At 40.3% G+C, this 21000-nt stretch overlaps 2 protein-coding genes across 5 annotated transcripts; one reads left to right on the top strand and one right to left on the bottom strand.

Moving 5' to 3' along the window:
* Positions 1-62: 62 nt before the first annotated feature.
* On the bottom strand, positions 63-6712 carry MRPL16 (mitochondrial ribosomal protein L16). Its single transcript, XM_072423695.1, has 4 exons — positions 6555-6712; positions 5778-5849; positions 5549-5697; positions 63-778 (listed from the first exon to the last, which is right to left on the bottom strand). Exons 1-4 carry the CDS (start codon positions 6607-6609, stop codon positions 293-295), a joined length of 762 nt encoding a protein of 253 aa, XP_072279796.1. The 5' UTR covers positions 6610-6712; the 3' UTR covers positions 63-292.
* Positions 6713-11221: 4509 nt separating this feature from the next.
* LOC140338968 (uncharacterized) lies at positions 11222-20548 on the top strand. 4 transcript variants are annotated; one of them, XM_072423370.1, is made up of 6 exons: positions 11254-11400; positions 11520-11579; positions 13156-13282; positions 14028-14213; positions 14286-14409; positions 15122-20548. In XM_072423370.1, exons 3-6 carry the CDS (start codon positions 13205-13207, stop codon positions 16795-16797), a joined length of 2064 nt encoding a protein of 687 aa, XP_072279471.1. In that variant the 5' UTR covers positions 11254-11400; positions 11520-11579; positions 13156-13204; the 3' UTR covers positions 16798-20548. The 4 variants fall into 4 exon arrangements, with proteins under 4 accessions (XP_072279470.1, XP_072279469.1, XP_072279468.1 ...); XM_072423369.1 differs by having other exon boundaries at positions 11222-12991; XM_072423368.1 differs by having other exon boundaries at positions 11222-13057.
* Positions 20549-21000: the final 452 nt, after the last annotated feature.

The raw sequence follows: 21000 nt of genomic DNA, 5'->3' as shown, positions 1-21000 counted from the left end.
TCTGGGTGTCAGATTGTAAAATATCTAGGTAGAAAAAAAAAAAAAAAGTACAAATACAAAAATTTCATTTTGTCATCTCAGCCTGTGGTTTTATTGCTCATACATATATAGAAAAAGATACTGGCTAACAAATCGTTTGAACATAACAGGCTCTTTTTTTTTTTTTTTTTTTAAAGGACAATACATGGTCATGGATTTGGACATGATGTACCCAGTCTCAATACAATATTACTAACAACAGCCAACCCAGATCATAACAGCTGCCATTTTGTGTCATCTCAGGTAAACATTCTCATATACGATCTATCAGGTAGCGTTTGCCCCAGTATCTGCCCTTATACTGAAGGTCATAAGGACTCATATACTTTCTGCATCCCATCATGTTACGTGACACAATGCGTTCAAATGTCCATGGGTTCTGGTTGTTTCTTTTCTTCTCCTCTAGTTCTTCCCGCATCTGTTTTAGGCTCTCCCGACTAACAGCCTTTGCTGGGAAAGGAAGTTTTTTGGCCACTTGTTCCAGGGCTGGCAGGACCTCCTCAAACTCACAGCGTCCTCCCACTTCCAAGATCAGTTGCTCAGCTTTGACTGGGGTGACATAATGGTCCACAGCACCTTTCCCACCACCCATACGCTGACCAAGTCCTTTGCGAGTAATGGGCTTGTGGGGGGCTTCCACTCTCCAGACACTGAAGGTGGTGCGGGAATCGAACTTGCGGTTTAAGGTCAGACGTATCATTTCTAAGTGACCCCAGCGTAAGTAGCCACCTCCCAGAGCCTAAGGAAACACAAAATAAGAGAATGTTACTTCACATTGGGAGGTAATGTCAATATAATCAGTAGTTTGTCATGCATTGGGCAAGCCCTCCTGCTGCCTAGATTGAGCAAAACTCCCCAGATTCCACAGTCAATTTAGACTTAAATATAGTCACACGTTTAAAGATTATTGGTGTTTTCAAGCTTGAGCTCGGACATTCACTGTATTTCAAAGTCATGCTAAAGAAAGCCAAAAACACATAAATATATAGGGTTTATACATGGGTTTTCCCCGGGTACTCCAGTTTCCTCCCAAATGTCCTCCAATGTCCCTAACATAATCATATGTCTCTAAAACAGTCTAAGGTCAATTTTTTTTAGGGGCAAGCCAAATAACCTAACTGCATGTTATTGGAATGTGGGAGGAAACCAGAGTACCCGGGGGAATCCCACACAAACACAGGGAGAACCTGCAAACTCCATGTAGCTAGCACCCTGGCCGAGATTCAAACCTGGAACCTAGCGCTGCAAAGGCCAGAGTGCTAACTTCTGAGACACACTCACTTAATTCTCCCTTTTTCTGGGCATTCCGCCTGGCACTTGTGACTCTACCACCCACCTGCCATCAGCATGATTATCTGCTGAACGGATCACACCGGGGTATGGGTAGTCCTACTGTCAACTGCCTACAGGTGCTCAGAAGTGATAATAGCAGAACACCAGTAGTCCCCCCCCAATATGCTATCACATGCATGGACCTATCACCACTATTTTATCAATATATAAAATGGTGGCTATTCCTTTATATAATGCATAGTTCTCCCCAGCCTGTTTTTGGTGGATGGCGTGCCCAGCTGTCGTGCCTCTTTTGCCCAGCGCTTATCTGCAGTTCTAACCTTCTGAACTGTCAACCGAGAGGCTGCTCAGTTCCCAGCTGATAAGAGCTCATTGCTGGTAAGAGCCATGTGAAGGGAGAACAGCACAGCTAGCATGAGATAGGGACACAGGCTGTCCCTTCCCTATTCTCTAGCTGTGCGGGATCTTCTATTGAAAAAGAAAAAAACATAAAACATAGTGTAACAATGTATCCGCCCAGTGGGAGTGTGTAATGACGTCATCAGAGCAGTCGGTGTGCTGCATGTCATTCTGCAGCCTTACAGCTCTCTGTGTATAAACCCCTATATCTCCTAAACCGTATGTCATAATAACTTGAAATTTTCAGGGTGCACAGGGAACACTCATAGTTAGTAGTAACCACAATTTCTGCACCCCAGCTTTTCAGGATATGAGGATCAGAATTGTAAAAACTAGTGAAAATATAACATTGGGAGTGCAGTAATAAAAGCAAGAGTGCCTAGGAGTCCGTATTTGAAAATGCAAATTGGGGACCCCCAGGGCCACTTATATAGAAAGGAGCATTGGGAAGGGGCCCCTAAATTAATACCTACCTGTCAGAAATCTATAACTGTCATACTATGTTACCCTGTTTGCTTCTCTTCTTTGAATCCCAATTTCCCTAGAATGGTGGAGTGTACAAAACCAAAAATGTAGGTGCAGTGGGGGGGAGACACCTTTGGCTACCCCCCCCCAACAACACACACACAAACTAAAATTTAATTACTTTGGCAAATGCACTGCCCACTCCTAACACTTGAACCCCAATTTGTCTAGAATGGGGAGGTGTAGGAAACTGAAAATGCGTGGGGAACGTCTATGGATAACACCCCCTTAAAACATTACTACTTTATCATTGGAACATAAAGAAAACTCAGCCCATCAAAACGAAATTGGGGTTCAGGTACTGGTAGAGTTCAGTCATATGTAACAGGTCAGTGTGTTTTGATGGGCACAGTTTATGTTGTAATGATACCATGGTGATGAAAGTTTGGGGGGTGTTAACCACAAGTATCCCTCACTTGCACCTATAATTTTGTTTACCTGCACCTCTCTGTTCTAGAGAAACTAGGGTTCAGTGTAGGGAAGTGGAGAGTTTGATGGGCAGAAGTTTTATGTTCTAATGATGCCATGCTAATGAAATGTTAGGGATTATTACATCTGTTCCCCACTTGCACCTACATTTCCAGTTTCCTGCACCTCCCCATTCCAGATAAATTGGGGTTCAAAGAAAGGTAGGTCAAAAATTTAGGGGCTCCACCCCAATGCTTCTTGCTATGTTAGTGGCCACGGGGGCCTTAAAGTGTACCTAAACTCAGAAATTTTACTTTACATAAAAGGGTGGACAACCCTTTTCATGTTAAGTAATTTTTTTTTTTTTTAAGCGCAACTCTTCTTTAAAAAAATTTAAAAAAAAGTGCAGCACTGCCCCCTAATTCTCCATCGCCTAGGTGGTCAAAAATGAATGAAAGCGCAAACACTCCCGGGATACCTTCATCAGGCACCCTGGGAGGCTGCTCAGGCATGCGCAGAAGGAGCCTTTTCATGGGAAAAAAAAATTTGCCGATCTCACGCATGCGCAGTGAGATTGGCAGGTTTTTTTTCCCCAACCCAACCTACAATACCAGATCTCGCACCTGGGTCGAATGACGTAGGAAGAACACTGAAAAAGAGGCGAAAAATGTGGCGACTGGCGCACGAAGGTTGCTGGGACGAAGCGGGACCTGATGGAAGAGACCTCCGGATGGCCTGCGGGATTGAAGGTAAGTGGATTTTTTTTTTTGTTTTAGGCACTTTTGGGTTTAGTTAATCTTTAATTTGCATTTTCAATTTTGGGCTGCTAGGTGTAGTTTTTTTGAACACATAATCCCCATATGTTGAAATTCTTTAAAGACATTTTTGGTTATTAGTAGCTACGAGATTACCTTGTGTACCCTAAAAATTTAAAGTAATTACAACCAACAATTTTGGAGATCTGAAAGATTGAACGCGGTGAGTTGCTAGACACACACACAGCTATCACACGGAGGGTGGATAAATTTCACAGGCAGTTTTTTTTTTGCCCATAGAATATAAAGTATCATCACATTTTTACATTATATAAAGGGTGACTTTCCTCTTTTTTATTAATAGAAAAATGTTTTGTTTTTTCTTTTAATTTTTGGGGGGAGGACCCCTTTTCTTCCGTCTTTACTGCTATGGTGGTAAAGACTGCAAGGTAAATCTACAGCCTTCTGGGATATTTGTGTCACGCATCCAACATCAGGAATGTATCATCAGGGGGTTTTCCTATAATGTAAAAAATGTGTTCAATCTCACACATGCCCAATTAGATCAGCACTTGATGGAGCGGTGAGCATCGGGAAGAATAGAGAAGATGAGCAAGTGTTGGACTAGCTGTGCTCAATTTGTGGACAAAGAGAAATTTTTTTTTCAGAAAAGTTTTGCCTTATCCAGATAAGGCGCTAGGAGGTGATCTGTAGTTAGGCTGAATTCACAATGGCAGTTGCATTTGCCCCTCACTTTCCTCTCACCACAAACCATTGCTGCTTGAAAAACTGCTAGGCCTGAAAAAGTCCAGCACTTACCACCGGTTACCAATCCCAGGAGCCTAGAAGTTACCAAGTAGTCACTTGTAAATGGGTAAATGGCGTTTTTTTTTTTTTACTGCTAATCTGAAACAAGCCTAACTTGTTACACCACATTGATCACACTATGCATACAAGACATTACACTGGACTGTTGAGGCACAATATAAAAAATGGAAAAAATTGGACATTTTTCCAAGCCAGGCAATAGAAAGTTAGGATAAAGCATAGGGGGAAGGTAGAACACTGACACAAAATTAGAGGTTACTGGCCACGAATGGCACAAATAACTAGGAGCTCTAAATTTGCTGTCTTACCCCACCCACTTTTTTACCACCTGGCTTCAGCTCCCCCCCACTCAGCTGAAAAAAAAATCTGGGGAGAACACTGTAATGGAATCATTTGGGCTTTTTTTTAGCTTTTTGGGGGAACCCATCCCCTTCTGTCTTCACCATCACAGTAGTGAAGACTGAAAGGGAAACCTGCAGCCTCCTGGAATACAAATATCCCAGGAGGCTGTGGGATGCTTCTTCTGTGCATGCCTGAGATTGGGCATGCATCATCAGAGGCTTTCCAATAATGTAAAATAATAAATAAATTATAAAGTGAAATCGGCACGGTTATTATTGCTAATGTGAACTAAGCCCAACTTGTTACACTGAAAAGTGCCGGGTAGTACACCCTGCTAAAAGGGACTGGGGAGAATGAAATAAACGCTTAACAAAACATAGAACACTAGGAAACTGGGTTTAAATACATGTTTTGTTCGGGCATAATACAAAAAAAGATAAAAAAGTGACTGCATGTGGCAGTTACGTCAATTTTGGGGGGAAGCCAACTAACCTTAGACTGTATAAAGACATATGACTATGGTATTGTTAGCCCCTTTGAGGGACAGTTAGTGACATGACTGTGGACTTTGTACAGTACTGCATAATATGTTGGCGCTATATAAATACTGTGTGTAGTAATAATATTAAATAGGAACAGGAAACACAGCTATTACAAGATCAGAATATACAGGTAAAGTAAAAGCAAACACTCCAGAAGCTGCAACTATTCCTCACTTCTAGGTGTGTAAAATATCTGCTCCCCTGCCACACAGTGTGATACTTCCCATCACCTCATGTGTTACTATAGTAAGGAACCAATTCAAGCGTAAGGCTAGTTGATTAATTGCAGCAACGAGAGGAAGCAAATCAATAAAAGGCCACAGAACAGCTAAGTATGTTTTATAACATTCACCATAACCTTAGGCTTATAGGGTCACTTTATGTCATGTACAACTCTGAAAAGTTATATGTTATTACCAAAATGCCATATTCTCCTTCCTGGAACTCCCGTCCCTCTGTGGCAGGACCACGGATGTCTTTCAGTTCCCTGGGCTTTCTAATCACTTTTACAAGGTCAGGGGCTCTGTTCATAAAGCGGAGTTTGGGTCTCTCCCTTATTTCTACCTCTGTAACACACAAGAAATTATTTTATTATATATTGTATGTCTCACAACCATATACAGCTAAAAAAATAAAAAATCCTTACTGCTAAAATCTGGTGGGGGTTCATATGACTTTAGTCCGGCTGTGGCGGCTCTCTGTGGGTTAGCCATGCGACCTGTGGGAGGAAAAAGAGAAGGGTATGAATAAAGAGAACTTGTCACCATGCCCAGTATTTCTCAAAAGCTCACCACCCAACCCACTGCCATGTTCATTCATCTGTGCACCAGTTGTACCTAACAGTTCTGGGTATGGGGGAGCATGTGACCTTCTACCCTACCCCTAGGATAGAGTGCTCAGGCCAATCACCAATTGGGGGGCATACGTCAATTATGACCCTCTATAAGCTTATTATGAGATCTACATAAAAAATAGACCCAAAGCAACAGAAAAATTGAGCCAGGGATCAGATTGGTAAGCAGATGGGGTAGGAAGAAAACCAACGACTTTAACGTCAGCATTGTATAAATCTTTACAAATAGAACCTCCTGCACAATTTTAATCCATCGCAAAAAAAAAAAAAAATTGAATACAAATAGGTAGAGCTTTGTGGTGCAGATCAGCATTGTCAAACTTATGATCGCTACGTTTCTGTCCCTTGAATGTCAGCCATTTTCCCGAAGCACTCTCTATACTACGTAAATAAAATTGGACTACATGAAAATGGCCGCCATTAAACATTGTGCACAGGATACTGGAGACAAATATCCAACACCTCGCCCTCTAGTGGACAGTAGGATATGACACTCCGTGTGATCGCGGTCATTGCCCGGATAGTTGTAAGATGTTAAATCCTGGCAGGACGGCTTCAGCAGTTTCCTACCTGTCAGCAAAAGACCTCGGAGCCTCGTCAAGCGGTTCCAAAGGGATAGCGCCATCCTTCCAGCAGGCTGACACCGAGCACCCTGTACACCAGACAGCAGTCAGTTAGGAGGGATGTGACACCACGTATATGGGAGGGGCGGAAAGGTCAAGGGCAACTGACGCGCGTGGTTTACGCATACGCAGTACCCGATGTATAAGGGTGAACAGGGAGATTTCCCAGTATGTTCTTCGCAATACATTGCAATTGGTCAACGCTAGCCGAAGTCTAAATCGTCCATGGGAGATGTATGACAATAAGCAACCAGTGAATAATCCCTGATCACCAAAATATAAACAGTCATCAATGTATAATCATTGTATAATTTAGTCACTGACCAGCCAGCCTATTAAACCTAATTTATAGGTCAATGCATGAACACAGCCAAAACATTACACCTCCTGACTGAGGAAGTGATCACATTAATTCTTCCTGACAAGGTGGAGGAGAAATACTTGGCAATAAGTGAGCACTCAGGTCTTGTGGGTGCTGTGTTGGAAGCAGGAAAAAAGACCAAGTGTAGAGAACTCAACATTTTTATCCAGATTGTGATGATTAGTTGACGGGATTAGAGCATCTCCAAACAGGTGGTTCTTTTGTGGTATACAATGGTTAGTTGCCACCAAAAACAGGTTCCAGGAGGAACAACTGGTGGATCTACCACAAAGTAATGGGTGTCCAAGCTTCATACATGAAAGACATCTATCAGAAAACAAGGAAGGAGAAAAAAGCAGCTTTTTTTGGCAAAACAAAAATTTCTTTATGTATACTAGTTGTTCATCATGTTAACATCACAGATTCTTAAACTATACATATAGAGTTTCTCTATCCAAGAATACAGGGCACTACAGGTGATGAATAGGGACCATTCATCACCTGTAGTGCCCAGAGATCGAAGTGGAACTCCAGAGGTAATCTGCAGTTCACCTCCATTGTGACGTCACGTGGGAAAATCAACTGCAGATTACCTATGCAGTTCCACTACGATCTTTGGGAATTATAGGTGATGAAAAGGGACTTGTCCCCATTCATCACCTGTAGTGCCCTGTATTCTTGGATAGAGAAACTCTATCCAAGAATACATAGTAGTAGCACAGCGCAGCAACAGCGGTTGCTGTTGCAGCACTGTACTATGTGTTGTTGGATAGAGAAACTCTATCCAACAACACGGCACTACATGTGATGAATGGGAACAAGTCCCCATTCATCACCTGTAGCGCCCGGACATTGTAGTAGAACTGCAGAGGTCTGCAGTTCAGTTTCCCACGTGACGTCACAATAGAACTAAACTGCAGATTACCTCTGCAATTCCACTACGAACTCCGGGCACTATAGGTGAAGAATGGGGACAAGTTCCCACTCATCACCTATACTGCCCCGAGATCCCGCAATGACAGGAGGATTACCACGGCTGCACAGCCATGGGAATCATATTGTCATTTGAGTAAAACTTGTAAAAAAAAAAAGTTAGTTAAAAAACATGAACATTCAATAAATTACTTTAAAATAAAAATTTTTTTAAACACATTTTTTCAATTTTTTTTTACAAATTTTTACCGTCGAATCCCGTGTTTTTCGAGTCAGGTCTATCCAAATTCAAAGAGCCAAATTTTGGGTCGAATATAAGCACAACCCGAATTCGAACACCAACACTAGTGCTAATAAGTTCCTGGCTTTGCCTAGAAAGAAGAGAGCCAGAGTTATGAAATAACACATTTATTCAACATATTCCCCCCTGAGACTGATGCGTCTTCCTACCACAATGACATTTAATACCCACACAAGTAAGTTTACTCTGTTAGTAGTTTATGATCTGCTAATTCTTTTAATCGATTATGGTGTCAATATTATTACAATGAGTACAAGCATATCTAATGTTTTTCATATTTACCTATTATGTTCAAGATGTTGTGTAATCATTATGTATTGTTTTAAAGACAAATATAACTTTGGTTGTGTATATATTATGATGTATGATAGATATAGTATACATACTTACCCTATCATTTTGTTATGTCATGCTAATAGAGCTAAGTCTTAAAACTCCCCTGAGAAAGCCAGAAGACGAAACGCATTGGAAACAAGACAATTTGTATGAAATTATTATTAGAGCACGTGCCAACTGATTGTGAGAATCTCCATGCATGAATAAAGAAACTTTGCTTCACTGAACACAAGAGACTCCTGATGCTTCGTGAATAAGGCTATTGCCTTCCACAAGTGTCATCAGCATACAGATGGTACTGTAAGCCAAAGGAGGATATGAGACTACCGACAGAGGAGGTGTACAGACAAAAGAGAACCGGTCTAAGGACTGACCCTGGGGAACACCAGCAGGGAGGAGAGTGGGTGAGGAGGAATTACCATTGAAACAAACTTGAAAGGAGCGGTCAGAAGCAAACCAAGAGAGAGCAGTGTCACTGATACCAATGGGGTGCATGATTTGTATTAGAAGGGGGTGATCAAAAGCAGAGGAAAGATCAAGGAGAAGGAGTAGGGAAAAGTTGGCCACAGTAAGGGCTGTTTCAGTGGAGTGGGCAGCTCTAAAACCAGACTGGAGGGGGTCAAGGAAAGTTGGTGCTCAGGTAATGGGTGAGTCTTTTGCAGACAAGGCGTTCAAGAAGTTTGGAGACATATGGGAGAAGGGAGATAGGATGGTAGTTAGAGGTTAGGAAGGGGTCCAGTGAGGGTTTCTTTAGGATAGGGAGAATTATGGCATTTTTAAAAGCTCAGGGGTATTTACCAGTAGAAAGGGAGAGGTTGAATAGTTTGGTTAGGGCAGGGGCCAGGGTGGAGAAATAAGCACGGAGTAGATCAGAGGGGATTGGGTGAAGTGGACAGGTAGTAGATGGAGATGATGAGAGAAGAGATAAAACCTCGTCCACAGTAATAGGGCTGAGGGAGGCCAGTGATGATTTACAGGTGGAAGGGGAGGGTACATGGGGTACACTTAATTTTCTTTTTTTGTCTTCATTGGTATTTATTTTTATTGGTTTTTATATTTTCATCTGTGTGAAAAATCTGTGTTGAAAAATCTGTGATGTTAACATGAAGAACAACTAGTATACATAAAGACATTTTTTGTTTTGCCACAAAAAAAGCTGCTTCTTTTTCCTTCCTTGTTTTCTGATATCGTATCTCATTGTGGCTATGCACCAAATTATCTACATGCTCTAGTACAATCTTTTTATCCTTTCCCGTCCAGTCATTTCTATAGAGGGCATCTAGCCCATCTGGCATGATACCATAGAAGAGCTGCTGTACAAAGAATTGCTGAAAAGGGTAATACCAGTCATGAGAGAGAGGTATCACAACACACAGTGCAACAGAGCTTACTGTATACAAGGCCAATGTTGACCCATCTCTACCATGTAAAGTGCCCACAATGGGCCTGTGAGCGGCGTAATGGTTCTATGAGCAATGGCAGCAGGATGCAGAAAAGAAACAAGGCAGACTGCTGGGAGTAGTGTCATTAAAAGTGTTGCTTACATCTTGGTGGCAAATACTCCAGGACATCTTGTGAGTATATAGAGTCAATGCCTCCAAAATACCAGCTGACCCCGTATCTGGTGACTCAAACAAGTTAGGATTTTGGGCACTTGAGCAGGACTTTGGCTGAAGAATGGGCTCCCAGTTCTTGCTGATTCTTTTTTTCCTAGAGATTGGTGAGAAGCTACTAACAATATGCAAGACACCTGATCACATCATATATACCATTGATATATAACATTAAGAAACTGGCCAGGTGTGAGAGTCATCTCCAAAAGATTTTCACGTCATCTTTTGTGTTCCTACGGGAATATCATGGAGGAACCCCAGTCTTGTGATGTTAGGGTTGCTCAACCAGTCGTTGAGGAACCCCTCCAAAAAGGAGTTGCATACCAACATTTCAACACCTATGAGGGTGTAAAAGAGAATTCAGGTGTTGGGTGGACAAGATATATGCACAATGGTTATCCTCCACCCTGTCCTGTACACCCGAGTTATTTTTGGATTGACTAAAATGAAAGAGGATATCATGGCAAAAATTGTGAATATCCCAAATTGAAATCCCTCTGCAGTTAATGGGGAAACATTTTCCAGTTTTTCTTTGGCACTACAGCAGCCAGATGCACCATAACGTCATTGGAAGATCACCAAATGTCTTAGGAACATCATGCTACTGCCACTACTGTGGCTACCATGATAATGGTTGACAACCAAGCTCTATACCCAAGTACTATGGTCCCTGCCTGACACAGCCAAATCTATGTATCCTTCACATACAATACCATTACATACAATGGCAGTTTTTTGGGGGGTAACTGAGATCCCCATTCTGCAATTAATGTAAAATTCAAATCAAAAAGCTCGATTTATTTGATTACATCGTTTAAACCTAGGTCACTGGGCTGGAAATGGGTTAAGCCTGACAAAAGATTTAGCTTTTCTGAAAAATGTTGTATATTATGACATGTCAGGAATTATAAATGTCCTCAATTCATGAAAGACCCCAACATTACAAACCAAAGTAGATTACTTATTCCTTCCACTCCCATGTAAATGAAGGTGCACCACATTTTACTTAATATTAGGTCAGCCATTCCAGCCCTCACTACTTTCCATAAACTGAATGCCCTACTATGTCAGAAACATCTACCAACAGCTACAAAACTACAACTCCCAGATACCTCTGATGACTGTGACGTGGAAGATAAGGAGGCTTGAGCCGCACAACCAGGAAGTGCAGTTGAAACGCAAGCTACACTTCCGGCGAACAACTTCCGGCCAGCTGCATACGAAGATTATGGTTTATAGGAAGCTGTAGGTGAGTGAAAAACGAATGGTTGGATTCAGTGCCGACACCCCAGGTGAGGATAGGGGTAATGTAAAGACTAAAGACATTTTGAATTTGCTGGCGATTCTCCCGTTTTGTTTACTCCATAGTGCTGTCACGTGAGAGAAAGAGGAGGGAGCCACATGCTTCACCATAACTGGAAGTACCAGGTATGTCATTTCACTTCCCAGGGGAAAAAATAAATATATGTGCTGCTGCAGGGTCCGGAATTAAAGTGATTTTGTATTTAGCCCATGTTATCTAGAAGAACATGTTTACTTTAATTAGAAGCAGCAGTGAGTCAGGAGGTCTCCTTATTTTCCCTCTTGCTCAGCTGTCCCAGGTGTCTTTGACACATGGTACTTGGCTTTGTAAAGATACACAGCACATTTCTTATAATGGACCATTCTATGCCTAGATGGCCAATGACCAGGACCAAACGTGGTCACATGAAGAGGAGGATGTGCATAGCCCTGTGTAAGTTTCAGGTTACTGAATCCCAGTTGGTTTGGAGCAGACTGGGGATATAATGTAGGAAATACAGTTGGGTACAATACCTCCTGCAAGGTGGGTGGTGCACAGATCAGTATTATTATTATTTGTATTATTTTGCTGAAGTCCTATGTAAAGGATGAGATTTGATTGGCTGCTGTAGATTTTTACACGTTTCATTTTTCTTACAGTGAATGTACATTCACACAGCCATTTGTGGAACCTCCAATACAGTAGGATTGAACTTCATTAATGTCAATGTAAGGCCCATCAAGAAGCCGCAGACAACTAAAATTTATAAACTACAGTGGACATGTCCAGTAAGGCCGGCTAGATCCCTGGGAAGATTTCTGACCCAGAATTCATGTGAACCCACTATTTTTCTTCCTAGTTAAATATATGGCAAAACTAATAAAATAAAATTGTTCTGGTTGTCTGTTTGCTGATGATAAGTGGTGGTGGTAATTTTCATATTGATTGTGACTTGGCATAGGTTTATTGGATCACCCAGGTTCTCCCATGATAGTCTATCTTCTTGAGTCTTGGAGAGATTTATTGAATCAGGATTGATGGTTCCATTGTTTAGGGCTAATACTTTTTGTACTGGTAACATGTGTCAGATTAAGCCGGCTTTATACTCCACATAGTGTAGCTTTGTGAAAGAGTGGAAAAGTTATTGGCATTAAAAAAAAAAAAAAAAAAAAATATTTGGAGTTTGCCTGAAATATGCATATGGAGGATTCGCCAAACACAAGGAAATAGTTCTGGTCAGATTAGACTGAAGTTGAACTTTTTGGCCACATGTGGCACAAACCCAACACTAATATTAACCCTGGGAACACCATTCCCACATTGAAGCATAGTGATGGAATCATCGTGATGTGGGATGTTTTTTTTTTGGCAGGAAAAGAAAATCTTGACAGAAAAATAGATGGAACTAAATACAGGGCAATTCTTGGTGATCACCTTCCAGCACATCAATATTCCCAAACAGGCTGCTAAAGCTACACTTGGCTGAAAGGGAAACATTTTAATATCTTGGAAAAGTCTAGACATCGTTTCAACTGAGGATCTGTTGCATGACTTGAAGGTTGTTGTATACTAATGCAACTAATCCAACATAAAAAAGTTGGAGTACTTTTGATTTGTGGAATAGGTGAAAATCCCAGTGGTTAGATCTGCTTAAGCTAATAGAGACATATTTTGGATTTGTAACTAATTTGGTCAATGTTTTATACTTTTTTTTCATACCAGTATATTGTGCATGGGGACTAGGAATCTCAACACTGCACACATCTAAGGCATGGAGAAAGACATGAATCACATGACCAAGGAAATATTAAACCTCACTCTGAAGATCATTTACCTTCTGACCGGAGAGGTGAGGAAGATTCTGGGAGGGTCACATATCATCACTTTATTCTATCCCAATAAAATACACAGCTTATGATGGTGAGGAGTCTTGGAGTAAATGATGTGTATGCAAACCAAGAACTGTCAGAAAGAATTCTTTAGACACCGATTTGGGTTCTATAGGTTTTGGTATATGTTATGTCATGGAAATAATTTGTGACAGTTATGTAAATATTGATTTAAACTTAAGTGTACAAAGAGATAACACAGACTTGTAAGTAAAATTTTAACTAAATTTAAATTAAATGTATACTATTTAAAACTATTGAAAAAAAAAGGCAAATAGATAAAACGATGCTGTGACAAATAGTTGGATATAACAATAATACTTAGCTGCAAAAGTGTGTTGCATTCATCCAAGGAGTCCCCCAGTTTAATGGCTTGGCAGATAATCAAAAACATGTTGCATGCAGTAAGGTCTAGTTGAAACTGCTTAATTAGGTGTGGCACTGTGTTTAAAACTATCCAGGAACTGAGCCAATGGCCAATGCTTGACCAGTACTGACCAATGATCATCCTTTAACCAGCATTTTAAAGGATGTGCTCCATTCCCTTAGGATGACATAAAGTATACATATACCAGTATATACTGCTAAAACATTATTGCTGGTGAGACATACTTGATATTAAATAAAATTGTACTAACCCAACAGTACTTTACCATATTTATATGTTCCAACCATGGAAATATTCATGTACATATCTTCATACAGGATTATGTACCGTTAAGAAAATCCGATGTACATATCACAAGAAGTGTTGGTTCACATGTGTCAGGAGGAAAAAGCAAAAGTCAAAGTATCATAATGGAGCCTCTATCTCCTTCGATATCTGAAAATAATAAAGACCAGAAGATTCTGGAAGTCACCAAAAAGATTATTGAGCTGCTGACAGGAGAGGTGAGCAGTGCTGGAAATTCTGGAACATTATGGAATGTGTATGGATGGTGACTGTGTCATTGTGTGTGTCAGGTTCCTATAAGATGTCAGGATGTCACTGTGTATTTCTCTATGGAGGAGTGGGAGTATTTGGAAGGACACAAGGATCTCTATGAGAACATTGTGATGGACAAACAGCCACTTCCCAACATGAAAGGTAAGGGAGAATGGGGCCACTTCTTTATGTAGGTAACAGGAGAAGCTAAAATATGCAGTTGAGTGACACTCCACACTCAATACACTGTACTCTTGTACTTTAACCCCTTACATTAGATTGTATTCTGCTTTTAAAACATTGATCACAGTAAAAAATTATAAAAAAATCCAAAAGTTTATTCTATTATTGTACACTTGTTTGGACAAATTATTATTTTTTTTATTTTTTAATAAAATTAAATAAATGCATAATTTTTTATAACTATTTATCATATTTAAATGTATGATTTGTGTTTCAAACTTATCATACCCAGGAGTTATTCCTAAGATCTACAGGCCTAAAATAAAAAACAATAAATTTCCACGCAAAACAATGTACCACTTTTGACATAATTACGGACATAATCAGACCGCCAGGGAGGTTAATTGGGAAGGTGTGGGCCATAAACAAATGGGATATTACACATTGCTATCAATATAACATGGTTTAGGTTGAATCTGGGGGATTGGTTTGGGAAGCTTAGAGGAGGACAAGATCATCAGTGTGATCATGCCAGTTAATGGTCACCTGGCTGTTGATGCAGTGTAGGAAAGGTTTTGAATATTACTTCATTGAAAGCATCACACATGTTATTTCTCTCTCACTAAGTACAAGTCTTTACTCCTGGCTGTAATTCTTTGACACACTTTTCTGCCAATTTCTTTTTTGACAGACTTGAACCAGAAGAAGATGAATGGGGAAGTAGAGATCCATATATTGTCCTCGGTATCACCTAATGAAAGTGATAAAACTTTTCTGCTCAATAAAACTAGCTTGAAAAGCTCTAAGAGAAAATGGCCAAGAAAATGGAGGCTCAAATGGATGAGAAATACAAAAGCGCGGCCTACCCTCAGTGAAAAAAAGTCAGCTTGGTCAGAATGTGCAACGCCCTCTGCTTGTAGGACTAATGATGACTCTCTAGCCAATAAAAGCTCAACTGCCTTGTGCACGACTGAACATTTTGTCCATGAGGATAATACATGTGCCTCGACACAACCAAGATCTAATAAAACTAAAGCAGAGTCCTCTTCTGCTGTTCCTCTCCTCTCAGCCATGGACATCTGTAAACCAACAGAATACATGGAAACCAAGGTACCATCTGGTTTTAATGAAGACTTTAGGTCAAACTTTACATCCTTTAACACAGACATTTACATTCCAGCTAAGCAGCCACAGTTCACCTCTCATATTATAAAGGAGGAACCTGTGACAGGTGATGAAGATGGACAGACTGTGTCTTTGTCAAAGAATGATCACTGCTCATCTGTAGATTATGCACAATGTGCATCAAATCCTATTAAAAAGGAGGAAGATTTATTGTCTGTAAGCCATACTGACTTTTATAATGTAGATGCTGAACAATATGTATCTGGTTTTGTTAAGATGGAAATGGTCTTAAATGAAGAAGGTTCTTCAGCTACCAATTGTTTTCAAAGACCATATCCAACCACAAAGCCTAGGCCAAAACAATGTGCCACCACCAATTCTTCAAAAAAAACATGTAGGACCACAAATCTTATAGCAAAACAGTGTACAATAATAGATACTTCACCAAAACCTTACATAAACACGGAACATCACGAATCGCCAGGACGATGCACAACAACTAGACAATGTTTAAACACAATTTGTCCACAAAAACAGTTTAATCACATTAAGAAGGATATTTTCTCTGATTTAGAAAGTTGTGATACATATACCCCTATTCAGTATTCACAAACGCAGTATGCATTACTTCAGGAGAGCCTGAATGAAAGAGGAAAAACACAGAAGATGCGCAAAAAGACTATAGCTAATGGACATGGTTACAACAAAGCCTACTGTGAGAAAATGGATCCTTTGATCCCACAAACATCTCTAGCCTTACAGACTAGTCACGTTTGCTCTGTATGCCAGAAAACTTTTACTTCCAGCTTTGGCTTAATCAAGCACCAGGCAGTCCATAATGGAAATAAGTTGGCCTGCCTGCAATGTGGAAAGTTGTTCTTTTACAAATCAAGCTTGCTTATCCATCAACGCATTCACACCGGTGAGAAACTTTTTGGCTGTCCTGTCTGTGGAAAAAGCTTCACCAACAACTCAAACCTTACCGTTCATCAACGTATTCACACCGGAGAGAAACCATTTTCTTGTTTGGTCTGTGGGAAAAGCTTTGGCCACAAAGGCCACCTCAACAGACACGTTAGGATTCACACCACTGAAAGTATGATGGTTGATGAAGGACATGGGGAGGATGGACCAGAGAGTTGGACAGCCCGTGAAGTGAACCATCGTTCTCTCAAAATTTACAACACCAGCACGTTTTTTAACAAAAAATATCAGAATGCATCTTCATCACCAGGTTGGTGAAGTCATCAATTTGTTAAGGAGATTTTTTACCTATCTTGATTTGGTGTGTTTGTGGAAGCTTTTAAAAAGTATATAGGATATACTGTTCTGAATTTAAACTAAAGAGTTTCCAGCAACTTCCAACACAAAAACAGCATTTTTATTCTGCAGTAATATGTACTTGGTTGACTCTCCTAGTTATAACTGCCTTTATACCCTACTGGTAATCCACTGGATGGTGGCATCTGTTTCAAGGTGAGCACCAAACCAGGGAAAATCTGGTACAAAGTTAGCATTTCAGTCCTCTTCCCCCCATGTGTCATTATTTGTTCTTGTATAAGATATAGTATACAGGTTTGTCATCTGCAACCCTCTCTATTGTACAGGGCTACGTTATATATTGACAGTCATTTTAATTCACCTTACAGTAGGAGGGTAGTCACAGTTCTTCAAAAACTTCCACTCCCATCAAACTGTGACATCCTAGCAGGACAGAAATTTGATCCTCTGAGTTATAATTTAGGTGACCTAGCATTTGTGAACTCCTTGAGAGATAGTCTGTTGTACCTAAAATCCTCAGCAGAAATATAAACATGTCTAAATGTTTTTACTTGATCTTGCAGTATAAAAGGTAAAGCATATCTTAAGCCAAGCCTTACAAAGACTGTTGATCCAGAGAACATCTTATTAGCTCATGGCATCAGGAAGGATTTTTTTCCCCTGTTGGAGCAATTTGTTCCAGGGTTTTTTTTTTTGTTTTTGCCTTCCTCTGGATCAGCTATGTCCATAGGGTTTTATATCTGGGACATGTTTATTTCCCTAATGGTTTAACTTGATGGATGTCTTTTTTCAACCTGACTTAATATGTAACTTACTAAAGCAATTAAATCCACAGTTAGGTTTTTACCACCTGCGTCCCATTGGGAATTTTTCCTTACTTGTCTTAAGGATACAACATTAGGTGAAACAAAATTTCTTTAAAGTAGGAGAAATACCTTCTTGGGTAAATAGGAAACAAGTATCCCCATTAGAAAAATACCCATTAATCCTGTTATGACAACTCAAAGTGATGGCTTTTCGTTACATTTTGGTTATGGTGATCACCAGGGCAATTAGTAAGAGTGATGGATAAAACCTGATTGGGGACCAGAACTGAGACCTGAAAGGTGTGTAAGGTTTGGAATTTGTTTAATGAAACAAATATGTAACAGGGTTAAACTTTTTGGAGACATTTGTAACATGGAACATGATTTAGAATTGCTGGAAAATCAGTCAAAGCAGTGGAAACTGCAGTTCAGCATTTTTAGTGCAAAAAACGTAGTGAAAAATAATGCCGATAGATTATATTATTGGTGGTACCTAGTTCGTCAGAACTACAGAAAAAAAGTACTTGGAGGTGCGTATTTTATATCAGTGGTGCCTAACCTTTTTTCATCTGGGAGCTGCTGTTGACATGTTGAGGCCGCTGTTAAAATAAAACTCGCTGGACACAATGCAAACAAACATTAAAGATGTTAAAAATTAGAATAGAAAAGGAAATTAAACTGAAATGTTTCTTGTTACCATACCGTACATGCACTAAAAAAAACTAATGACAAATCAAGAATTTCTTGACTCCCCATTTTATGCTAATTTTATTAATGAAAGATACAAACTAAATCTATCATACAGTGCTGGGCCGTCATATATTGCTCCCTGCTCACAATTCCTGCACCATAGAGCAAAAACTACACCATACAATGTGTCCTGTCAGTTTTTGGGGGCCACTAACCTTCTTTGTACCCCAAAATCTCTGCTATGGATACTTCCAGAGATATGCAATTCATGAGTCAGATAGCCGAAGGGTACATTAGCTTACTACTACATCTTCAGGTCCCTACATCTGCCCGTTCCTGAGAAATTAGGGTTCACAGAAAAAAAGTGGTTCACAAAAGGTAAGTGGTTGGATATGTGAGACAGGGCAGCATGGTATGGTAGGAGTGAGGTAGGGGTCAGGGGGGGTAGCCACAAGAGTCCCTCATTTATCCTACATTTTGCTTTCTCTACTGTTAAAAGAGAAATTGGGGTTCACAGAAGGTAAGTGGCCAGCTATGTGTGACAGGGTAGCATGGTATGGAAGGTTTTTTTTGTATCTTGTGATGGTGCTATAGTGATGTAAGTTTAGGAGGTTACAGTTACATTTTCTTTTTCTTACAGAGAAATTGGGGTTCGTAGAGAGTAAGGCAAAAGATATGTGTGACGCTAGCATGATATGATGGGTATAACATTTTAATGAAGGGGGTGGGCAAAAGGCATTACCTACTTGCTCCCACATTTCCAGTTGCAAACATCCCTGTTCCAGAGAAAGTAGGCTTCAAAGAATGTAAGCGTACAGCTTACGCTACAGGCACCCCACCAGCCGCTCAGTCCATCTGCAGATTTGACTCCAGGGAGCAGTGAGCCTTGAGGTTTTGTGAACGAGCAAGTATATATTTAGGGCACCACAGCACAGAACGAATTGACAGTACCCTAATGCTCCTCCTTATTGTGACAATATCCATGATTGTTATTAGGATTTTATGCTTGTGACTCTGTATCTGGCAACCTGTTATGTTTAGGGGGTTTAGTTCCAGCTCTCATAGTCCCATGTACCCTGAAAATATTGAACTTCTATGACAATCGGTATAGGGGATATGAAGGTTTATACATGGGAATAATGAGAGCAGCATAGACACAGACACAGCACTCATACTGCTGGATTTATCTCACAGTCCAAGGTGGGCTGGAAGCAGACACAGCTGATTGGCTGATTGCCAGGTCTATAGTACACACCTACTCTCAGGGAGCTCACCCAGAGCATGCTGAGGAAGCTCCCTCCCCTGGTACCACACTCTCAGAGAAACATAGACGATGTGCGCGCCCTATCCCCCGCAAGACAACGAGCAGAGAGGGAATCCAGAAAGAGCTGGATCTGGCAGCTCTGGCCCAAAGTTGGGCACTCTTATTGTATATGTTTGAAAAAGGAGCAAATAGGTCTGAGGGTGGTAAACGTGAATACACTTCTGGGATGCATCACTAGAAGGGTCAGCAGCAGAAGGGAGGTGTTTTTGAGTCTATAATTTCATTGTTTTTACCACTAGTCATCTATGGTTCATTACATAATTTATCACACGTAAGATATATAGATGGACCCTGCCATAACCAGGACCCCAAACCTCCCATTGTTAAGAGAAGCGTACATAAATATCACCAGTAAACCTAAGGTCATGTTATGTACCCTTATATGTATCCTTTTTTTAAGCTGTAGAAGTGCTCAAAGGTTACTAATGACTTCACTGTCAGGTCCAATTCCAGGCATCTCAGTGCCAATTTTGTGGCATACTTCAATGGGATGGCAAAATTTTGTCAAAATATTATATGTTGTAGCCAGCAACAAAATGAAATATGAGCTTCATTGATTTCCCTATGTAAATCTAATTTCCTTCCATCTTTCCTACAATTCAGTCATACATTTTGACTCCTATTTACCTGTTTCTTTTAATTTTTTAAAATCTTTTGTTTCTTTTTATGTGTTTTTTTCCAGGCATATATTGCTTTTGAGTTTTTACATCTTGACTTTCCTAGGTCTACCTTTATCTGTTCCTTTTCCAAATTACCAGGCGATTCCAATATATTGATTCCAATTTTTCCCCTAATTGATCTGAACAATATTGTCATTGAATGTTTTTGGAGGTATGTTTTATAGTGCCAGAATGTTCAGCTGGGAAATAAAAATAGTTTGGTGTCATATCTATCAGTGAGATGTTTTTCTTCAACAAAGTAAAACAGCACAGTGAAAAATCTCCAAGGGCTTTTTATGAAACAGGGTACCAGGCATTCCCTCATGGAAATCTTCCAGATCCATTTTTCAATGTTTCATGTTTCATTTTTGGTTTCAGCACACAGCATAGCACTGGTCCCAGATTTTAACTGCTCAACAACTAACAGAGTTGTTGGTAAGACTTTTACATTTTCTCCCACACCCTGAAGTTCTGGTCCAGCTGGTGGTGGAGCAAGCGGTAAGTAAATTTTATCAAACCAAAAATAAACCTGGTTGTGCAGCTCAATGTAAAATGCTGGGTTATAGATGGTATCCTGGCATCCCCCAAGGCTTCTGCGAATGAATCAACTCCACTTGTGCAGGAGTTGCGTCATTCCACCCGGCCAATCAAGGGGAAGATGGCAGCACCTGTGATGGAGCGGGGA

This window comes from Pyxicephalus adspersus, chromosome 10, assembly GCF_032062135.1.
Source record: "Pyxicephalus adspersus chromosome 10, UCB_Pads_2.0, whole genome shotgun sequence".
Taxonomy (NCBI): domain Eukaryota; kingdom Metazoa; phylum Chordata; class Amphibia; order Anura; family Pyxicephalidae; genus Pyxicephalus; species Pyxicephalus adspersus.
This window is presented reverse-complemented; position numbering and strand designations above follow the sequence as displayed.

Bases quoted from the DNA above. Each gene is read 5' to 3' on its own strand.
- MRPL16 (XM_072423695.1), bottom strand. From the start codon at position 6,609: ATGGCGCTATCCCTTTGGAACCGCTTGACGAGGCTCCGAGGTCTTTTG. The intron at 5,850-6,554 runs GTAGGAAACTGC...TTCCTCCCACAG, and splicing joins CCGAGGTCTTTTGCTGACAG to GTCGCATGGCTAACCCACAG. The intron at 779-5,548 runs GTAATAACATAT...GTGTTTCCTTAG, and splicing joins AAGGAGAATATGGCATTTTG to GCTCTGGGAGGTGGCTACTT.
- LOC140338968 (XM_072423369.1), top strand. From the start codon at position 13,205: ATGGAGAAAGACATGAATCACATGACCAAGGAAATATTAAACCTCACT. The intron at 13,283-14,027 runs GTGAGGAAGATT...ATCTTCATACAG, and splicing joins TTTACCTTCTGACCGGAGAG to GATTATGTACCGTTAAGAAA. The intron at 14,410-15,121 runs GTAAGGGAGAAT...CTTTTTTGACAG, and splicing joins GCCACTTCCCAACATGAAAG to ACTTGAACCAGAAGAAGATG.